Genomic DNA, 21605 nt, shown 5'->3' with positions numbered 1-21605 from the left:
TGCTCCTCCAGTTCTGTGAAGCTTTTTCTGTACGGTTGTGGAAGGGACAGAATCAGTAGCAGCAAAGGCCAAAGTGCTAAAAAACCGAAAGCAACACACAAAATAAATGACTGCTGAAACAGTTTACACCCAAAATGTCATACACATACATTACAATGGGTTTAAACTCTGCACCCAAAGGTACAGCTCTCAGAAAACCCCCATTAGCTGCAGAAATGAGCTCTCAAGTAACTTCTTTGGACTACTGTTTGATTGTAAAGGTACAAAATCAGCACCAAGAATTAGATTTGTTCTTTTTACATGAGTTAACCATGTTATGCCACCTTACAATGAAGCAAAACATTGCAAAGACTTTAGATGAAATACCACTTAAGCAGTGCGATAATATTTTAATTCACAGAGACTTATTATACGAGTATCTTTGAGGTTTAAGACATTTTTGCAGCAAAGAATTCCTATTAAATCTGTTTTCATGTCTAAAAACACCCTTTAGGCTGCTGATAAATCTATAAAACTCAACATATCTTCTTAGGCTCTGGATTACAGCTTGAGGGGCTCTTTGATTACTTGAAATAATTCTAAAATGAACAGAGGCTTCACTATTCAGGTTTAATGTTGTAAACTGATTATTATGATATATAAAGATGAAGGTAGGTCCTTTGAGTGAACTGCTTTAGTCTTGCCACTCATCATCCATCCATCCATAAATTTACCCCTTCTTATTTTTTAGCCCCTGTCCCTGCATTCCTCTGTCCATCTCTTCATCACTGTCATCCATCCATCCCACCGATAAAAACCTCTGATGTCTGATGTTTGTCTCTGTGGTCAGCTGAATTGTTTAGCCAGGATTTGTAATGTAAATATGCGGTCACGAACAACAGCATCGCTCCCTCTCGACTCGCACACAAACACGTGCGCGTGCACCAATGCTGTATACTCAAAGAACATCCAAGCAGCTGCCTGCTTGGCTCAGCTCCGTCGCTCCTACCAAGCCATAATTGTTCCCGGGCCTTTCCCCACTAAGCACCAGACCACCAGAGCCAAGTGGCTAACCATTAGCAGGCTCGCTTCGCCTCCGGGCTCCAACCGCTCCGCGATGGAGCCGATGGTCTCAATATGCAGCACCGACAAGACTGCAAAAAATATGATTTATGAACGAGCAAAGTAAAAAAGCCTCTGTTGGCTGGATCAGAGGATGTGTATTGATGAGAAACAGTTGACAAGATTTCTTAATAGAGAAACTTTCTGCCATTTTTCATCCTGAAAGGGGATTACTATGGGCTCAATATTAAGTCATAAAGATTTTGTAGAAGTAAATGAATGTTTGCACATAATTTCAGAGTTTGTGTCTGTAAATCAAGCTTGTCACCCTGTTAAAAACAATCCGGCTGAAAAATTCAAGTTTGCAAATGTGCAGAAATGGATTTGCATGGTTGTAAAAAAGATTTGTAAAAATAAAGTTCTTTTGCAAAATCTGTGTTGCATCTGCACTGCGGAAGGACGGGAAGCTGTCTGTTCTCTGACTGGATAGTTTGATTTGTCACCATCCAATCAGACAGAAGTGTAAAGGTATGGACAAAATTTGCAACTTCAGTGTCTCACACGCAGTTTTGTGCTTTGCATCTGTGAACAGGGTTTTCGCAAAAGAACTTTTTATTTCCCCACAAATACAAATCTTTTTACAATCATGCAAATCCTTTTTCAGGGAGATTGCTTTTAACAGGGTGATTAGCTTGACTTACAGATGCAAACTTGTGCAAACATTCATTTACATCTGCAAAATCTTTATGACTTAATACTGAACCCATAGATTACTTATGATCTGGATCACCTCTATTGGGTCGTCTGCATTACACTATAAAACTACCAGACTTTTGAATAATTAAAATCTAGAGGGACATTTTGTTTTTTAATGAAACAGTTCTGCAGGAACTTTTCATCTGAACATTTCCTGCATGAGTAAAATTTACGTGACAGTCTGCTTCGCATCTGTACATCGTCTCTACTTTGAGGACATTTCCATTTCTAAAGAGAATAAAAATAAAAAACAGCTTGCCAAACCAGAGATCACTGCTCTGATCTGGAAATCAGCTACTTCATGTGATGCTGCTGTGAAGTATAAACATAATTTCATTCAGTTTCTTCCATAGATAAAATTCTATGATTTTAACCTGCAAAACATGTAAAAAAAAAAAGGGTCTCATCCAGAATCCACAGTCAGCGACCTGCCTTTCCTCTGCTGTTGGTACATATGAATGATTATTAATTGAATGTTGCCTTTTGAAAAGCTTTTTAATCCACTTAATTTCAAGATGAAGTCATAGTTTCGCAATGAGATTATTTCAACAGGGTGCTGCTTCTTTCTTATCTTCTTCTGTTATAAATGATTTTCCATTGCAGGTTAGTAATTTTTCCTATTTCTAAAGGGGTGCTAGGAAAAAAGGAGATGCAGTTGAGCAAGCAAAGCTCTAAAATTTTCCACCAACACACAACAGACACATGCAGTTAGGGAGGAGCACCCTTTGTGTGTGTGCTGTTCAGGTGACAATGAGACTTTAAACCTTCATTTTCCATGGTAAACCACAACCTTGCTTAACTGTACACAACAAACACAAGCACTCACACACACGCACACAAAGGCATGACACACAAATAGCAGCAGAGACCTGCATGTCAGAGAAAAGATGTTTTGTTCAAAACATTGTAAAAGGTTTTGCTCCAAGTACAGTTTTATTAGGTGTAAAAATAAATGCACTTCAGACATTTAGACACATCCTGGAACTCTGCTGAGGTTGGTAATATGATGACCGACTTTAAAGAAAACAATACTCATGCATGTGATATTTGGGTCACATGTGTTGTGTATATGTATATTTATGTCTTTTAGGAATTCAGGAGGTTTTGTCTTAAAATGACACAAAACAGACAAACATGCTTTGAAAAAAAAATAGCAAATAATGTTTCTAAAGAAGTCACACTGTAAAGCCACCTGTTTAAAATGCTATAAATAGATCCAAAAACAGCTAACTAATTGTTTGTTTGCGTTTCTTTACACTGAGAAAGACTAGAAACAGAAAACACCACTACACCACTTCCCATATCTGTTAACACAAATAAGTTCATAAATATGCAAATATGTGTACACTGGTATCTGATATTTATTACTTCTATTTATATTTCTGCATTTTGTCTGCAGTCTGTCTATCCAGTTTGAAAGCAATGACTAAAGTCTCATGCAGAACTATTATCCTCTGGTACGATCCACAATTCAAGGGATTTATTTTATTATTTTTTCTACTTCTTAAAATCAAATTATATAAATAAAAATAGACTTGAGTCCAAAGTAATGTTTAATTACATTTAAAATGTTAAAAACATAGTTTTACATACAAAAACCTGTCAACAAATCCATAAATCTTGTGGGCAGAACCTTCCCTGAAGTATGTGAGACACATTTCTGTTCTCCAGACTCCATCAGTGTGACAGCTCAGCCTCGTCTTCTCTAAAAGCAGTTTCTAGTTTTTCCCATAGACTTTATTAGCAAACTTACTCTGTTTTATTTCATTTAAGTACACTCATACAATTTTGTTTTGCTGAGCTTGAAATGATTGAAATGTTCCCAAATGTCTCTGAAGACTTCAGAAAAGAAAAATAGATGGAGACAAATAAAATAAGGAGTCTCCATCTTTGTGTAATTAAAACATCATACCACTGATTTAATGTTTTGCTAATGGATGCTTAATTGAAACCAGTATTTCCTCAACTGGACTCTGTGGGGGACCAACTGGAGCCGGGACGGCACTCAAGCTGCGATGTTCATATAAACAGTGTCAGAGTTTGGACTGTTTTTAATTGGTTGGTTTGACATAAGAAAAACAGAAAAGAAATTTGAGTAGAAATAAACGGGAGACAGAAAAAGAAGCGAGAAAGAATGAAGGTCCCCTCACTCTGCGGCTCAGCCGAGGAGCCCTCTGGGGTCCCGACAATAGGGTGACTGTGCCATTGCCTGCTGTAAATCTGCTTCTGTCAGAAGGATGATTCAGCAAGGGGACAATAAAAACATCATTGATGGAGACTGCATGTCTGTCTGAATAAGCCTGTCCTCTTTTATTCCTTCTGAATGAATGAAAATAAAAACAATCAATGGTGCCTTCCACAACGTGACATCTGCATCTGGAAGCTCGGTGATGATGCATGTCTAGTTTGATCCGAAAGGGAGGACAGCAGGTCTCAGTTGAACCAATAATAAAAGGAAATGGAGAATTGAGACTGTTACCAGTAGTTTATTTCTTTTACCAAAATCCTACTGCTTTCTTTTTTTTTGTTTGTTTTGAACTTAACATTTTCATGCAATTGTTGACATTTTGATAATAAAATGGAGACTAAATGTCCTAAAAAAATTGTTTCCTCACACAATATCTTCCTCTATAACCAATCAAAAGCCTGATAAAACAGATATTCTAGCCCATACAGATTGTTTTTGTCATTTTCCCTCTCAGGCCTGGGAGACAATCACATGTGTTTTACATTAATTTACATTACAGTTTTGTTAATGTGGGCTTGAAAAGGTGCTTTTTCTTATGAGCAAAGGGAATCATTGTGAGTCAGATATCACAACATGAGAGAGAGAGAGAGAGAGAGAGAGAGAGAGAGAGAGAGAGAGAGAGAGAGATAAGGAAATCTATTTTATGAACAAAACAAGCTGTTTTTCATGCAACAGTGAAGGAAAATCTTATCAGCTTTTTACTCATTTATTTGTTCATATCTTATTAAAAACTGACATTCGTGTAGTACATAAAAGCTAAACCATTCGGGTTCTGTCTCTTGATGCAGGCCAAAAACAAAAAAGAAAAATCAAAGACCGTGAAATTGATTCTCGATCATTTTGGCTGTGGCAACCCCGCAGCTCTCTTTGGTTACTTCAAACATGTCCACTTCCTCTTGTCGAAAGTAAAAACTGACTTTCGAGAGTCAAATTAGCCCTGGATTTGTGTTTCTTTTCCTTGAGTGCAGTGGTGAAATGGTTAAAGGTGTTCTTAAGATGTCAGAGTGTGTTTCAGCTGGGGCTGTGGTTTTGTCGTACCAGGTGCACAGCGTGGTTACTGGCTTCTCATTGTTTACTGCTAACTCCCTTCCGTTACTGCAGTTATCTCTTTCCGTCATTGTTCTCTTTCTCCCCCTCCATCACTCTTTCTGCCTCTTTCAATTTCTCTAAGCTTCCTCTGAAGCCACTTTCTCCTCTTTCTCCATCATCTTTCTTCCTCCATCTGATCAGCCCCAATCTGTCCCCATCTGATAAATCAGATGATGTTTCTTTTGTTGTTCACTTCCTGCCCACCCACCTCTTCCCTTTCATCTGTCCTCAGTCTGCATACAGTGTTTCCCACATACAGGTTCTGTACTATGTGCAGCATCTACACCGTCACACACACCCACACACTATCACACACACACACACACACACCCTCACTGACATCAACAACAGTGCAGGGTATATCACACTTGCTCTAGTTTTTGTTTGGCCCTGACAACGTTCACGCAAGCTGATTTACCACAACACCTTCTCACACACTCCCACACACACTTTATGAGCTCTGATCTGTCCTGTTGCACACCAGGCTGTCACTGACATCAACCTTGTTGTCATTAAAGCTTTTATGTTCACTCTTCTTTATTCCTGAGCTTCCGCAAAGCTATATTTCTTCATCCTTTTCCACCTATTATTCAACATATTCTCCATCATAAGATGAATGTTGATAGGAAAAATAGGCCCTCATCGCGTGTTAATCTGTGTAAGTGCGTAAGTGGTGCCTGTATTTAAGGCCTCCGGGCTTTTTCTCTCTAGGTTGCCATGGTCAGAAAACATGGGGATGGGTATCGCTGCATGCTCAACAAAACAGGGCAAAACAAAGGTAGGAAATCAATTTGACGCATGAATGAGTTCCTTATGAGGAAACCTGTTGAGGAGGGAATTCCTCCCTTTTTTGGTTTAAAAATGACATTAACAGATGGACAGAGTGGTATAACATATGAGCTTACATTGAAGAAATAATCTGCAACACCATCTTTTTATTTCACCCATTCTGTTCACAACATGGTTGTTTTGGTGCATCTACCAACGTGGCATCACATGCTGTAGTACTCATTTATTTAAATTTTCATTTGCTGTGAATGACTGGAATGGGCCTCCATGAGGATGTAACTGCAGGATTGTGCATTACAATTAACCACAGCACATTTTTTTAAAATAAAAAGTAAATTACGACAGATGGCAGAAAGAATGAAGAGGATTGGAGGAGATTCAGGGTGCGCAAACAGGAAATCAGAGACTACGACCACATCTCTGCAGAGATCTAGCTTCATCACAACTCATCAGTGATGCTTTCTGCTCAATAGCAGTCATGGTGGAAGGACTATTGTTTTTTTTGCTGTAAAATTGACCAGCAAGTTTGCTGCTGTTGTCGTCCCTCCAGATGCAAAAAAAAAAAAAAAAAAAGAAATGCACTAAAGGGGCATGTATGAGGTCACTGACACTCACTTGGCAAATTAGCTGGATGATAACATAGCTGGGGATATTTAAACAGACCTCAGATCTGTTTGAACTAATTCCCATGTTAATATGTTAACATCCCTACCAGAGAAAGAAATGCCCTGGATGTCCCCGGCGGTTATAAATCTTTCACACGTCTTCACTTTGATCTGTTGGACCAAGATTTCCTGCTTCATCCAACTTGCAGTGATGCTATCTTTCTAGATTTTCTTATACCTTTATACATTTTGACACGTACCACTCACTTAAATGGTGTTACAGACCAAGAATGTCCATCCACACAGCAAAATCTGCTCAGGAACCTCAATGTCGCAGCTGAATGATGTATAAGAACTCATTTTCTGTTTGCACATCCAGCATTTCCTCGTAAACAAAATGACATGCAGTCGCTGAAGCTTTAGAGTGGTTTTCTAACAACTTTAAAGCAACTATGCTGAATTGAAGATGGTAACGTCACCATGAGTTAATCAGTATGCATGTTTACTTTATTAGCAGCTTTTGGTTTTTGTTGCACCACAGGCTTGAACTCTGGAGGGACAAACAGCGCGCTTCCGAAAATAATTCCTCGTTTGGCATTGGGATGATGACGGTGGTTATGAGTGCTCTCTAATGTGCCACTTTAAAAAAATCTGTCATGGATCTGGTTTGTTGTTTATTTTCTGTATGAACACACTGCAGAACCCTTTGGGCTCAGGTCATAAAAAACAAGATTAGAAACAATTTGGCGACTTTAAAACTAAACATGCAACACTGAAATGTAGGATTTTCAGGACATCAAATGTGTGCACAAGTGGACAAAGTCACATTTGAGGGACTTATTAAACAAAAAATTATTTTCTTGTCACAGCCAAGCCTTATTAAAGTATATATGCAGTGTGTTGCTCTTGTTAGTCTAAGGAGGAAGAAGGAAGCGAAGACTCACCTCTCAGTCTTTTTATAAGTGTATGTGGGATTTTTACCGTGCGTAAACGCGTATCACTGTGTTGTAACTGAGTCTGAGCCCAGTAAGTTCAATTATTAGTGCTGTAGTGAATTTGAGTATGTGTGTGTCACCTCTGTATACAGATACATGAATAGCAAATGAAGATGCTGGCTGCTTCCCTTCCATAAAATCTAATCCTCCTATGAGGGAGGATTAGATGTGTGCTCCTGTGTGAGTGTGTTTGTGTGTGTGTTTTAGATCACAGCCATGTGTGCTGGGCTGCTTCATGCGGCTGTGGAGGCTCCAGCTGGTCTGGGCAGAGCCACGGGCATGGGGTGGAGAGGGGTGGAGGAGGGAGAGGAGGAGGATGGGGTTTGAGCTTCTTTCAGTCGACTATTTTTATGAAGACTATTTTAATAAAGTGCATATTAAAATGATGATAAAGGTCAGCCGCGGAGGCTGAGGTCTGGAGGAGGGAGAGTCATTACAGGATGTTATCAGCTGCCAACATCAATACAATGACTAAATGGTGTTTATTCACAGCGAATAGCCCCCAGTGATGACATTTTACCAGCCAAATCTGCTTGTGAGTCACTGATCACATCACCACTTTATTAACAAAAAGGAAAGCCTGTTAGATAACACGGGCTTCCTCTCCATAGACCAATTATGCAGAGTATTACTTTAATTACTGAGAGGTTGATCAAATGTCGCCTCATCTGACTGGCTAAGAATTAAAAGAACTCAACCTGTAATCAAGCTGTTACCCAGCTAGTTAAATGGCAGAAATTTATTAGCGACCAGGTTTTACACAGAAAAATTTGCAGTTTTTTTTTCTATATATATATATTCAAAAGAATATCTGCTTACAACACAAACATGTAGACATGCAACTCAAGCAAGAGTAGAATTGATTTAATTCCTACAGACAATGTAGAGCAACAAAACAACAACACAACAACCCAAAAGAGAGGATGCTGATATAGAGATGAATATACCTTCATCACAAATCACCACACACAACAATCAAAACACCAGACACAACTTCATAACAAAACGTGATGCTTTTCTGATCCCCCAGTGGGAGACTGGAAGCAAGCTGTAAATTTCCCTACAGGGGCGAGATGAAAGAGGAAGGAGCGTGAGGAAAATCGTCCTGTATGTTCACATTTGGTTGTCACATTGACTCTGTTTGCAGACAGCAGAACAGAGACAAAACACACCACGTGTGGCTGAAGATGAAGAACTTTTTCTTTATTATTTAGTCTTTTATTTATTTCCACTTTGATCAGTTGAACTGTAACGCTCACACAAATCCAGATGATTTTTGGCTCAAATTTTGATTGAGACAAATTCAAGATCATGTCTGCATATGTTCTAAGCTTTCTCCTGAAAAGTTCTACATGAGGAAATTCAGATTCCTCTGCTGTATGTATCAGCAGAGATTTAAAATGTAGATCTGTAGACAATGTCATTCAAATTTCCCCACATCCCTTACACTTTTTAAGATAGGTGACATCATAATTATTTTTATTCTTGATTCTGCAACAGAAATCGTATCAAACAAAAGAAGTGATGAGCGTGCTACTATGGAGACAAACATGAAACGAGTCTGGAGAGGTTGGGACCACTATGTGAAACCGCCTGATTATTGACAGTAATGAAGAGGAAATGAAACAAGACTTTATCCTCTAATTGTCATGTGATTCTCAAAAAAATTCTCTCAGTTACACACAAGAAACCAAGTGTAGATGATCACCTGCACATCACTTGATTTACCACAACAATTATGTAAAACTGACATCGGGGTTTCACGTCCGTACGGATTTTTCTCATTAGGGTTCAAACAAATATTAAAAATGTGAAAACACTCAGAGCAGTCTGAACTGGAAAAAGTTTTCTCAACAACAAATCTGCATTTTGTGAGAAAAAACTAATTGTAATACATCAGTTCAGGCTGAAAGGTGTGTACTGGACAGTGTACTGTGAGACCCTTCAATGATCGAGGACATAGGCGGGAGGAGGAGGGGGTTCAGCCTTGCAGCAGGTTGTAAGTTAGGCCTACTAACCTACTAACCTAGATGAATCTAAATTCTGCCATTAAAATCATGAAAAAGTAACATAAATTCCACCAATTCTTGTAAACCAGCTGCAATACACAACCCAAAAGTACATCAGCACTTTTAATGATCCAGAAACTACGGTTTTATCATGAATAAGTTGATGAGTGAGTATTTTCAGACCCACTGATGTTTGGCAGAGACAGTTCTGTCACTGATTAACTACAAGCTGAGAGCACACATCTGGGAGGTCTGAACAACTCCCTCTGTAAACAAGGATGCAGGAGAAACTTAGCAGAGTTTCGCTCCACGGGCCAATGACTCACCTGGAGCAACATCCTGCAATACACACACACACACACACCTTATGAAGACCTCTGAGGATAACAGTGAAGCCCATGCAATCAGCTGCTGTTTGAAGCTTGGAACCACTTGTCAAAGTTTCTTTGTTTCAGTAGCTCCCTGTTTCTGTGCTGCTTAAACGTGACCACCATGTCTTTATTCAACCTGAGCTGGAAGTCTCAGGAGCCACCTGACCTTTTATTTTATTATGTTCTTAAACAGTGAAAGGACTTATTCTGAAACAAGACTCAACTTTCAGTTTGTCACAATAATAGCCCCCACCCATAAATAAATTGACTTACACAAACATCCTCAGTATGAATACGGAGGCTAAAACAACCCCTAGCAGACTTTGTGGTGGACGCTCCCTTCCATGCAAACTGCTTGTTTTGCTGTAATGCTAATGTCTGATATGATGCAAGATGAATGGCTTTAACTGATTGTGTAAAACTCCAAATTCATCGCCTAAACTTCAACTGATCTGCATGTGGCATTGTTGTGCATCTGGGCTGCTTAACAGCACATTTATGGACGATTTTTTTACAGCATAAATAAAGCTAAATAGTTTGTTTCAGAGGCTAAAATAGCCAATCAATAAACCCCCTTTGTGTTTCTTTTTCTCTTAATTATGCTGATATTCTGCTTTGCGTAAACAACCGAGCAAACACATGTCGTTGCGTCTGTACAAACATGGCTGAATATGCAGAAAAGAGGAAAAACAGAGTGAATAAGAATCAAACAAACCAACACTTCCTTTGCCAACACCTGTCTTTTACTGCTCTACCACCCCCCCACCCCACCTTCGCTCTGCACCGGAAAGAAATAAGTGGATGAATAATTACAGGTATAAACACCTCGGGGCCTTCCGAAGGGTTTTTTTCCCCCCTTCTTCTTTTCCTGATATTCTTTCAAACATTTCCGCCTCTTGAAAGAGTCTTCTGAACAGTTTCTCTTCAGGTGCCTCCACAGCTCGCTACTTCAAAGCCGGCAGGCCGATGAGGAGGCTCTTATGGTCATTTCTATTTTAATCTTCCTCCCTCCTCTTCCCCTCCTTCAACAATGCTCTCTTTACTTCTCTGGCTCTTCCTCGTTAAAAATCTATTTATCTGTCTTCATCCACATTTATTTTGATCTTTTGCTCATATTTATGAGCTTTATAAAAGTGGGGGGTGAGGAGGGCTTTGGCTTACCTGAGACTGGCTGAACATTTGAAATGGTTGGCATCAAAAGCTTCATCTTTCAAGCAGAAATCAGTCTAAAATGTAAATACATGCCCTTATTTTGTTGTTGTTTTGTTTTCTAGGATAGTGAATTTAACACTTTTAGGTTTTCAGACATCATCTTGTGTTTTTTGGGGCAATTTCAACCTTTTTATCTGAAGCTTTATTCAGCACAGAAACTGTTACTGAAAATAAAATGATAAAAAAATATATAGATACACTCATGACTGATTTATGCAGAGTTGCATCTCCACTTCATGTTACTGAAGTTCAAGAAATATCTGACACTCTCGCTTTAAAAATATAAATAAATGATATTTTTATATCTTTACGTTACTCTTAAGGACAATATTTTAAAATTCTGTGGTGCTATTTTTAGGTTAAAAACTTTCTTAAAAAGCAGATTTCTTATGTCTTAATTGTGTTGCAATTTAAAATGATGCAACTGTAAACTCTTACCTGCCTGATGCATTTCTACCACTTGATTTAAAAGTGTTTATTGACCTATTGCTGTTTCAAATTTGAACATTTATCCTATTGTTACTACATCACTATCTCAACCTTTGGTTAAAAACATTGATTCTTACTATCCAAAGGAGAAAAAAGAAACAAAGAAACATTTTATTTATTTGTTTTCCTTCATTTACTTTACCATGAACAGCTTAATTGGAAGGTAACAAGGAAGATATTTTAAAATGAGTGTGTTAATATTAATAGAAAAAAGACCAAATGTAAGCTTTCCAAGCAGGCCGCAGCAGTGAAAGCTGCTTTTCTTTTAGGCCTCTTAAATCTGAATGCTTGAGTCCTTATCTTAGCCAGTCAGAGGCGGCGGAGGCCCCAGTGCTGCTCATCTCAGCCCCTGGGTCTGTGTGAGGAGGTGTGTGTGTGTGTGTGGAGGGGAGGGGGGATTAGAAAGGCCTCAACCCGTGTTGCTGCCATTGTTTACCAAGGGACTAGAGGAAGGCTGAACAACCCCCCTGTCAACACCACAGTACAATGGGAAACAAGGAAGTGGCAGAAGCCTTGAGACTTGCACACACACATGCCATCCCCTTGATCTTGGAGGATCGACGTTGCATTAGTTAGGGAGATACAAGGAGAAGGAAATAGGGGGTGGGGGGTTGTTAGCGACAGCAGCTGATTTCTGAATGGACACAAGGAAATGAAGGAAGAAAAAGTTTGTGTTAAAAACACATAAAGAAAAACAGCATGACAAGAAATCATAAACACGCTGTCAAGCTGACATTTCCTTCCTTGGTTTGGAAATTCTGAATTGGTTAAGAGAAAGCAAAAAGGGGCATTTTGAGGGCTGAAATACCTAAAAATTTCAAAACAAATGCCTCTGCAAAGTCTTTAAGAATCTCAGAAATGACAGTGTTTCCCTTTCCCAAACATGTAAACGGCCTCTCACTAAGTCTTCCTGTCAATTTTCAAATTTTAGTCTGTGAAATGAAGTGTCAAATGAACAGGAAATTCCCCCAAACGAGACAACAACAAGTGCAGACGGAACTCGTAAATTCCACCGACTGACTACACACTGTCAAAACAGCAATTTCAACAAACATTTACTGTTATCCCAAAGCAACAGATTAATACAGAAACATTTACAGTCACAGTCCAGCTGTACTGAGCGGGAAAGTGTTTCAGAGTAGCGTGTTGTCTTTTGGAGCTTGCTGACGTCTTTGCGTGACCACAGCTTCCACAACAGTTTCACAGCGACTCTGTCAGCGAGTAACACTGCAACCAGTCAAGTACCAGATATTAGTGTTCGGAATCAGGACCTCAGGACAAGCTGAGCTGACCCATCTCAGTCCACAAAGTTGAGTAATGCAGCTTTACTTTTTACTGCAAGAAAGTTTGTAAATTGATATTATGTTAAACATAACCCAGCAACAAAACTTTATTACTAACATGCACAACTGCTAAATTTAGCCTTTCAGCCTTTTTTCTCCTGTTTTTTTTTTTATTTATTTTATCAGTTCTCTCCCTGCTTTCTATATTACAACTCCTAAACAAACTGATCCAGCATTTACAGCCATTCAACACAGTATCATCTCAGCAGATGTCTGCACTGCTCAGATTCAACGAGTTGCTCGTAAAACACCTGATCAGGTTGCACAATTTCTGACAAGCAGATCCTCCAAGTTGACTTAGATGCTTTTACATTTCTTATAGATATAACTCCATGCTTCTTTTTGTTTCTCACTTTGGTTCAAAAGTCCAACAAAGCTCTCTCAAAGAGCAAGAGGAGGATGAAGGAAAGCTGAGCTGAAGAGAACAGATGCTTCCAACATGAAAAAGACAATGCATGGATGAAGAGAGATGGATGGATGGATGGATGGATGGATGGATGGATGCTGAAGCAAGAAATCACTCTTAGTTTCTACTGACAGTCTTCCTTCTGAAGGGGTTTGCCTCTCAGATGACAAAGACCCCGGATTCCTTAAAAAAACACTGCTTGTAATCCACAGCTAGAAAATGATCACACACATGAAGGATCTTCATCTACACAGTGTAAAACACACACACAACACATTAAAGCCACCATGAACTTACATACACAAGCCTAAGGCAACAAACTTGAGGAGAAAACATGCAGACGAAGATGCACAAAAAAAAAACATGCCAAAGCCTTAAACACATACTTAGTGTAATGAACCTAATCAGCAACCATGCAAACACACACACAAGAATAATGTGCTTGTGTGTCTTATACACTCCAGATAAAGCTTTGTCCAAAGACAACAAGCTGAGGGAGTTCAGTTGCATCTCTAAATCCCACAAATCTCCTTCTTTGGCCACTTCCCCCTGAATGGACAGCTGATATCTCCATTAATGTGACAACGGGGGGGAAATGTCCCATGACATGCTGTAATAGGAGTATTATTGCTGAATGGGAATAAGGAGGGAATTCGCTTTGCAGCCGCCTCTTCTGTGTGCAGTCGCTTTGTAAAACGAGGATTTATCAGTGGAGATTAGAAGCTTTTTTACAGAAGATCTGAGGAGGACATGTGATTTATCGCTCTTTGCATTCATGTCAGACATTGTTTTTCAGAGATACATAAATAAGCATTATGCTAATCTTTCAGAACAACAACAGCTCTGGGAATTTTTTTAAACCCCCATCTTGTTCTTCAAAATGCATTGTGACCGCCCCCGACAGTTTGGACTGTACAGGACAGGTTTTCCATCGTGAGGCTGAACTTTAGCTGCAAAAAATACAGCCAAAAAGGTTGAAAAACTACAGTGGATTTGTATAATGCCAACAAACCCACACGCTTTATCCAGGGGAGGGGAGGGAAAGACACAGACATTCAAATATTACGCTTATTTTCTGACTTTCAGTCATTCAGCTGATGCTCTCACAATGACTTCAGCAAGTTAAAGCAGTTTACGGGAACACACAAAGCTTTTGAGAAGTCGCTTTTCTTTGCCTGACATTGCTGGTAAATGATAACATACCAGAAGATGATGCTGTACTGATGCAAATAAAATGCAATAAATATTGTTTTAGTCATCCTTTCAGGATCAGGATACTCATTTGGTCAATGAAAAAATTCTTCCTTGCACTTACGCAAAGCAAAAGGAAGAAAAAAATGAAAAAACGTCAGCCGTCTTTCCCTGTCTGATCAACAGAAAATCACAATATACGGAAATAAACAGACAAAATGGCAAAAAAAGAAGAATGTATTTAGTGTTTGGTGTACTTATTCAGTATCAATAATAATCTGGCCAGATCAAGTCTATCTTAACCTGCTAAGCTCGAGTTTATAGGATCATATGCACGTTATTGGTGTTTACAGACATCTAGGAACCTCAGAGAATATATTCCCAATATCAAAGGTTTTGTGTCTGTTAACATGCCTCAAAGAATAGCAATAAAACAGAGTAGAATTTTTAAAATGTATACCCTTGTCTGTTTTTCCCTCACATTCAGCAACTCTTTAACTAAACCCTTTTTAAACATTAATGTTAAAATACACTTTAAGTCTTGTTTTGTGAAGCTTAGAGAGCAACAGTTAAAAATAAACACCACTACTTTGTTATTACAAGTCTGTCATTTTTTCAGCCTTCACAAAGGCTGATCAGGCTTTGAAGGTCAAATTTGTGCGCACAGTTTTTATCATTTATCACTGATAAGCTGACCAAAACAGGCGAGTAAAAGAAGCAGTTTCCTGACAGAGCATCGACCGTTCTGATTAAACCAGCTTTTATCTCATTTTACATTGTGTTTAAACTGATCGCGCTTGTGGTTTAGGCTGCTCATTAGATACAAAAACATTTGCCATCAGCAAATTTCTAAATAGTGCAATCAAACATTCTTCTTCTCTTGTTTATGAGGGTAGCGCAGGACGGCCATCAAGACCAAGACGTAACAAGCATCACCCTGTCCCATGTGACTGCAGCGCTGGGAAAACACTTCTTTGCCCTGCCAGTCTCCCAGACCTATAGTTTCTGATCCATCTCTTCCACCCACAATTGTCATAACCCCCCCCGAGAAACCACTATACTCAACTCTTTCAAGTGGCAGGTAGAGGGGGTCCGAAAGGCAGCTACCGCCTCACAACCAGCGGGCTAATTACAAGGGAAGCAGCAACAAGTAAGCATTGTGTGGAGTCTCTCAGGGAAAGAAAGTACTCTTTATCTTGCCAGCTAAGATAAAGAGCCCCCCCTCCACCCCCCCCAAAAAGTCCCATCCTCAACATGAACAAGAGAAGAAGACCAGAAGAGAAGAAGAGAAGAAGCAAGAACAGAAGAGAAGAGCAAGTAGCATGACACTTGCTCACATTGTTTGAAGCCGGATGTGCAGAGCAATGCAACAACAGTATAAAAATATTTAAGGAAGCCACTACGCTCTCTCTTAGTTCATTCACTTAAACTGTCAATCACAGCACTGGTGTCTGAAAACCATACTCATGGGGGGAGAAAACGGGATTTCCTCAGACATGTTGGTGCACATCCATGTTCTCATCTATAAAACAAACACTTTCAAACACCAGGTTTTTTTTTTCTCCAAGAAAAACAAAAAAAAAAACAAAAACATGGACCTTTTTCAGCATTTTTAAAGCAACTGCAGCAGCTTAAGATCAAAATCTTTAGAAAACAAATGTACCAATCAAACGAAAAGGCAACAAATAGCCTAAACTAAACATAAGAAAACTGCAATTTCAAAACTGAATTTAAAAGATGTGCAGAAATGTAAAGCATTTAGTATAAATTGTCAGCTTTTATGAACCTCACATGATCAACCGCTTAGAGATTTCATGATGTCCTCTAAAAGTCACATTTTCTGTCCACAAATCAAATTTTGTGTCACAGCCGGTCTCTGTGTCTCACATTAAAGCAGCCTACGGTCTATGTGATCTCCTGAACAGGCATCCACGCTGTTCAGCAACGTCTCGTCTGCTCCAGCAGGGGGTTAATTCAGGCAACAGGATTACACAGCACGTGAAAGATGAATTAGGCACAACTACTCATGTTTTGGCGCAATTGCTCAGCATAACCATGGATATAGCTTCTTATGACTTGAGGGGTTTTATGATTCAGGGTTTGTTGTAAGGTTAACTGACTGGATGAGTGATGCTGCACACTTGGAAGCGTTCCACAAATCTTTCTGAGATTTAACGCTCCTGACCAAACTCTCCTCATTCACGGGGAAGATGGGGATACGTCACGTGAAACGGTTCAAGATGACGACACCAATCTTATTCCAACTTCAGAAAAGGCGTAAACAAAAACAAACTCCTCTCTTTGCTTTGCCAGGCGAGGCCGCGGCACTTTGATTTTCATTTCGCTCTGTTTTAAATGCAACTTTATTTCACGAGGCAGCTGGGGGGTGAACAGCACAAGTCAGAACACATGGGAAGTTTGGGATTGATTTGCAGTGAGGCGACAGTCGCCTTAGTGTGACAGAGCCGCTTTTTTCTTTGCCTCCTCTGAACTGAGATCTGCCTTCACTAGAAGGAAAAAAGACATGTCTGTGCACTAAATTACAAGAAATTGACATGTTCTCTTTTGTTTTTGGAAAGGTTGAAGGAGCCGTGGTATTTCTTTGGATCAACTAACATATGTATTAGCCATGTATAATAGATCTAACTCACGTAACTATAATAAGGAAAATGTCACTTAAAACTTCTTTATAATAAAGAAAAATATCTAAAATACTTTAAAATAATAGAAAACGTCTTAGAGATCTTTGGTGAAACAAAAGCATGCTGATCAAAATAAGACTTTTAGACCAGGTTTCCAACAAAATCTGAATTAAATGTATTACAAATAATGAGAAAAAATGTCTGCCTTTGTGCAGAAAATACATTTTTCCATGTTATGTCCATAGCAGGACATAACATGTGCAAGTGGAGAGCTTCGTTTCCCGCTCAGTTACTGACCCAAGACAGCACCAGGAGAAAAAAAGAAAAAACAGTGATCAGGTCAGAGCAGCCATCAGCGGCATTAAAACACACGTGGACTTACAGATGGAGAAACAGAGCTGTTGGGGAGGTAGGGGTCTGGCAGCATCAGGAACGGATACCCTGGATACGCCGGCGACTTGTACATGCCTCCATCTTGCTGCTTCGACACTGAAGGCGGATGTGAAAAACAACAAATAAAGAGTTAAAGAACCAACAAGTCATTAAAAGAAAAAAAACAAAAAAACGTCTCATTAGTTTTAAGCTAAACATTTGAAATAATTTAAAATACTATTTTAATCCAGTGAGGATAAAAGCTGCAAATGAAACTTTGAATGTGAGGATGTAAATAAAATCGGATGTGATACTTACTCCTGCAATGCTGCTAAAAGGTTTAATAATTAATTATAAGGGAAAAAAGCATCTAAAACATACGCAAAGCAGGTCAACTACAAACGAGCAGTTACATGATGATATATCCTTGCATAAGAGCAGGCTTGAGATAATGCTCGAGACAAAACTGTTACAGCCTGAGAGGCGTGAACTGTGTGTGTGTGTGTTAAGTTTATTTTCATCACCACCCATATCAGGCTTGAGAGGCCTCTGTGTGGGTCAGCTATAACTGGGTTATATCTGCTAAGAATGAAAGTGCAACACAAACACCGGCCACAGATGTCATTTTTGATCTTTCACACACACACAACGTGAAATAATGCAGCTCCGCCATTACAAATAAACCGCCACTGGGAAATAAACGCTGATTTCTGCCGGTTTCACTTTTTCATGCAGGCTCTCAAATGAATGATTTTCTTTTTCTTCTTCTTTTTGCTCAAAGCATCACAGTATGAGGACATTTTTTTCTTTTTAGTGGAGACTAAAACAAAGATACACAACAGGCTGCAGCCTATAATTAAAGCTGTCGTGTAAACTGTAGATTCTTGAAAAGTGGCTAAATGCAGGGAGGGAAGTTTCTCTGTTCTTTTTGGGTGGTAAAGAAAAAACCAACTCCCTCTGGCTGACCTGATCTTTTGCCTAAATAAAAAAAAACTACACTCCAAAAGGTGAAAAAATATGTATCTAATCACACATACTGAGTTGAATTGCATAAGCGTGCATTGTGTCAACTTTATTAATAGTTTTCTCTCTTAAGTTGAGCAACTCATTTGAAACAGGAACAAAGCTACTCACACATCTGAGAGATAAACTAGATAAAACTGATGACACCGGGGACATCTGTACACCTAACAAGTCTTTGAAGTTGGTTTTAGGGCAGCAGCAGCACGTGCCCTTATGACCAAAACACTAACTTTGACATAGTGGGTTGGTTTTTAATCATTCTCCAAGAGCGCTCTGGCTACTCAGGTGGATGAGAGCGAGTGCGTGAAGTGCTTTTGTAGTTTTCTTCTTACCGCCGTCGAGATGCTCTCGGTGTTTGTCTGGGAAGCCCCTCTGCTCGCCATGGTGTCCCCGTCTGACCACCTGGAGGGACCCGACAACAAACACACAAAAGAGGTTAGACGATCCAAACAAAGTAAAGTCAGAGAGGAGTTTGTGGTAAGCTTATCGCACTTTAACGGTGCCTTTTTTAAATGCTGCATCTCCTGCCCTGTCGTTAACCTCGACCAGCCTGAGTATTTTACTACTGTATCCCTGAAGGCTGCTCACTGCGCGTTTGGGTTTCATTCAACGCTTGTCAGCAGCGTGTAAAATAAAACAAGCTTTCACACACACATGTTCCCCTTCGCCTGTGTTACACACTCATACACTCCGGGCCACCTACCGCCGAGGTCGGGCTTTGATTAATTTCCGACTCGTTCACGAGTGAGGACTTGAGGTCGGCCAGGTCTCTCTCCGTGAACGCATTTTCTTGGATTTTCTCCTCTTGCTCTCCTTCGTCTTTGAACGATATCATCTCATCATTCGCTCCCAGGTCGTCCCCTCCGCCGCTGCTGAGCTGAGGCATGTCTACTTCCCCCCTTGCGATGTTGTACACTTTTGTTTAAAGGAAAATAAGCAAACAAACAAAAAAGAAACAATAACAAAAGTATAAATAAAGAAAATATAAAGCGACTTCTGTGTTAAATCTCCTCAATCTGGGGCGCCTCCAAAGTAGAGAAACCCCCCACCACATACAGAAAAAAAGTTGAGATGTGGCGTTCCCCGGCTGGGCTGCTTGGTAGAAGACTAATGTTTCACTACAACAGCAAACAGCTCATTTGAGCCCAAGACAAGGCGAGGAGTCCCGACATCAAAGGGCGCCGACCAGATGATTGACAGGTCCGATGACTTGTTGGGGGGTTGTACGATTGTTTCGGCAGAGGGCTGAGCTTCTTAAAGAGACATCACCTCCCCGCGTTAGGCTCAACAGGCATTATTCATGACTTTCAGGGTTGTGTTCTCACCATCCACCGTCCTCTATCTGCCACCAAAACTTATAAAGACTGCGTCCGGTCTGTTGATTTCTTTATGTGATGCGGTTCAAACAGTCAGAATAACTTTATTACATTTCCCCCCTTCGTGTACAGACGTTTAACCAACCTAAAACGGTCCTTAAAGGAGCTAACGTATAATAATAAACACAGGAAATAGTCACAAAAAAAATAAATAAAATAAAATAAAATAAAATAATAATAATAATAATAATAATAATAATAATAATAATTATTATTATATATGTATATATATATATACATATATATATATATATATATATATATATATATATATATATATATATATATATATATATAAAAGGTTTGTTTAAAAGACAAAACTTGCAACATATGAAATGACCAACAATATGTTGCATAATTATATCCTTATTATGACGTAGCTTACAGCAACTTACATATTTGGACGCTTTAAAATATTTTCAAAAAATGATAAACATATGACAATTTATAAGAAAAACAAAGGTAATACATTTTAATAGATAAATAACAAATGAAAAAACAAAAATAGAGAATAGTTCAGTTTATTGTTAATTTTTTTTATTCAGATATATGTAAATTTAAAGTGATATTTTGTCTTATTTTAAGATTTTGTTGTCTTGCCCGCAGTGGGCAGAGGGCTTTCAGTTTGGAAAATCAGGAAAGATTTCTGACACGCTGCTAAGCTAACATCTACTGTACTGAGAAGAGAACAACAATAAAGCAAGTCTAACACAATTTAAAAATTACATAGCAGTTCAAAAGAACACTACACATTTTTACGCCATGTCCCAAAATGTTATTTACCTTTCACCATTTTTTCATAGTGCCTGACCGTAGTGCTGCGTCATTGTATACATGCTAGCAATGTCAACTTCAGATCGACATGGATGTTCTTTGTTGAACAACACTGATATTCTTCACCTGAGAAAATAGTAGAGAATTAAACAACCGTCTGTTATGCTAAATTCACTTGACAATGTGTTTGCTCAAAATACTGTTAATATTTCTCTGGTTTTAGTTGTTTTAGATGGTGAAAATGAGCTTTTCTGATGTTTTTGTTCTAGTAGCTGTTAGCTCTTTATTAGGTCAAAATTCATTCCTGATTCAACTTATTGAGTAGCAGTCGACAACTGACCATTGTTTACTGCTGGCAAGACACCGACCACTCATATACTTGATATAAATGCTTTTAAAAAACCACTTGTTAAGTTTGAAAATATAGCTTTATACTTCAAGAGGTAATAGTGTGTCATTGGTCATGTTTCCATATTGAGCAAACTTCAAGCAAACTTGCAAAATTTCAGAAAAATTTTAAAAGGAATCAATAAATAAAACCTTGTAGATGACAAAATATAGAGAGCGTTGGCCATCATCACATTTCTTCTGTAGAAACAGCTGATTCTTTATATTCATTGAAATCACTTGGTAAAATCTTACTTTAAATGCATCACCTCCTTAAAAAGACAAAAGTCATTCCAACCTAGTGAAACAAGTTTTTATTTAATTTAGTGTTATTCCTTCAGATTTGGGGATTTTTTAAAATCTCTTCTAATACAGTGCTTGAAATGACACAGGAAAAAAGAAAGATGAAACACGACTACTGCATCATCTAAGTTTTCTTCAGCCCATCGTTTGTATTTCCTTTTTGTTCAGGAAAAACACCCAATCT

At 38.9% G+C, this 21605-nt stretch overlaps 1 protein-coding gene across 8 annotated transcripts in view; it reads right to left on the bottom strand.

Annotated features, from left to right (window-relative positions):
- tcf7 (transcription factor 7) overlaps positions 1-19761 on the bottom strand; it is a 69870-nt gene extending 50109 nt beyond the window's left edge. For 3 of the 8 annotated variants that reach the window (XM_042007636.1, XM_042007638.1, XM_042007643.1), the window contains exons 1-3: positions 19285-19759; positions 18914-18983; positions 17569-17675 (exon numbers count right to left, since the gene is read on the bottom strand). In XM_042007636.1, the coding sequence (XP_041863570.1) occupies positions 17569-17675; positions 18914-18983; positions 19285-19467 (360 nt within the window). In that variant the 5' untranslated portion in view covers positions 19468-19759. Of the gene's footprint in view, positions 1-17568; positions 17676-18913; positions 18984-19284 lie in introns of all 8 variants that reach the window. The other 5 variants (XM_042007637.1, XM_042007639.1, XM_042007642.1 and 2 more) reach the window with 3 other exon arrangements.
- Positions 19762-21605: the final 1844 nt, after the last annotated feature.

Source organism: Melanotaenia boesemani, chromosome 15 (assembly GCF_017639745.1).
Source record: "Melanotaenia boesemani isolate fMelBoe1 chromosome 15, fMelBoe1.pri, whole genome shotgun sequence".
In the NCBI taxonomy this organism is placed as follows: domain Eukaryota; kingdom Metazoa; phylum Chordata; class Actinopteri; order Atheriniformes; family Melanotaeniidae; genus Melanotaenia; species Melanotaenia boesemani.
The sequence above is the reverse complement of the archived record's forward strand: the minus strand, read 5'-3'. Positions and strand labels throughout refer to the sequence as shown.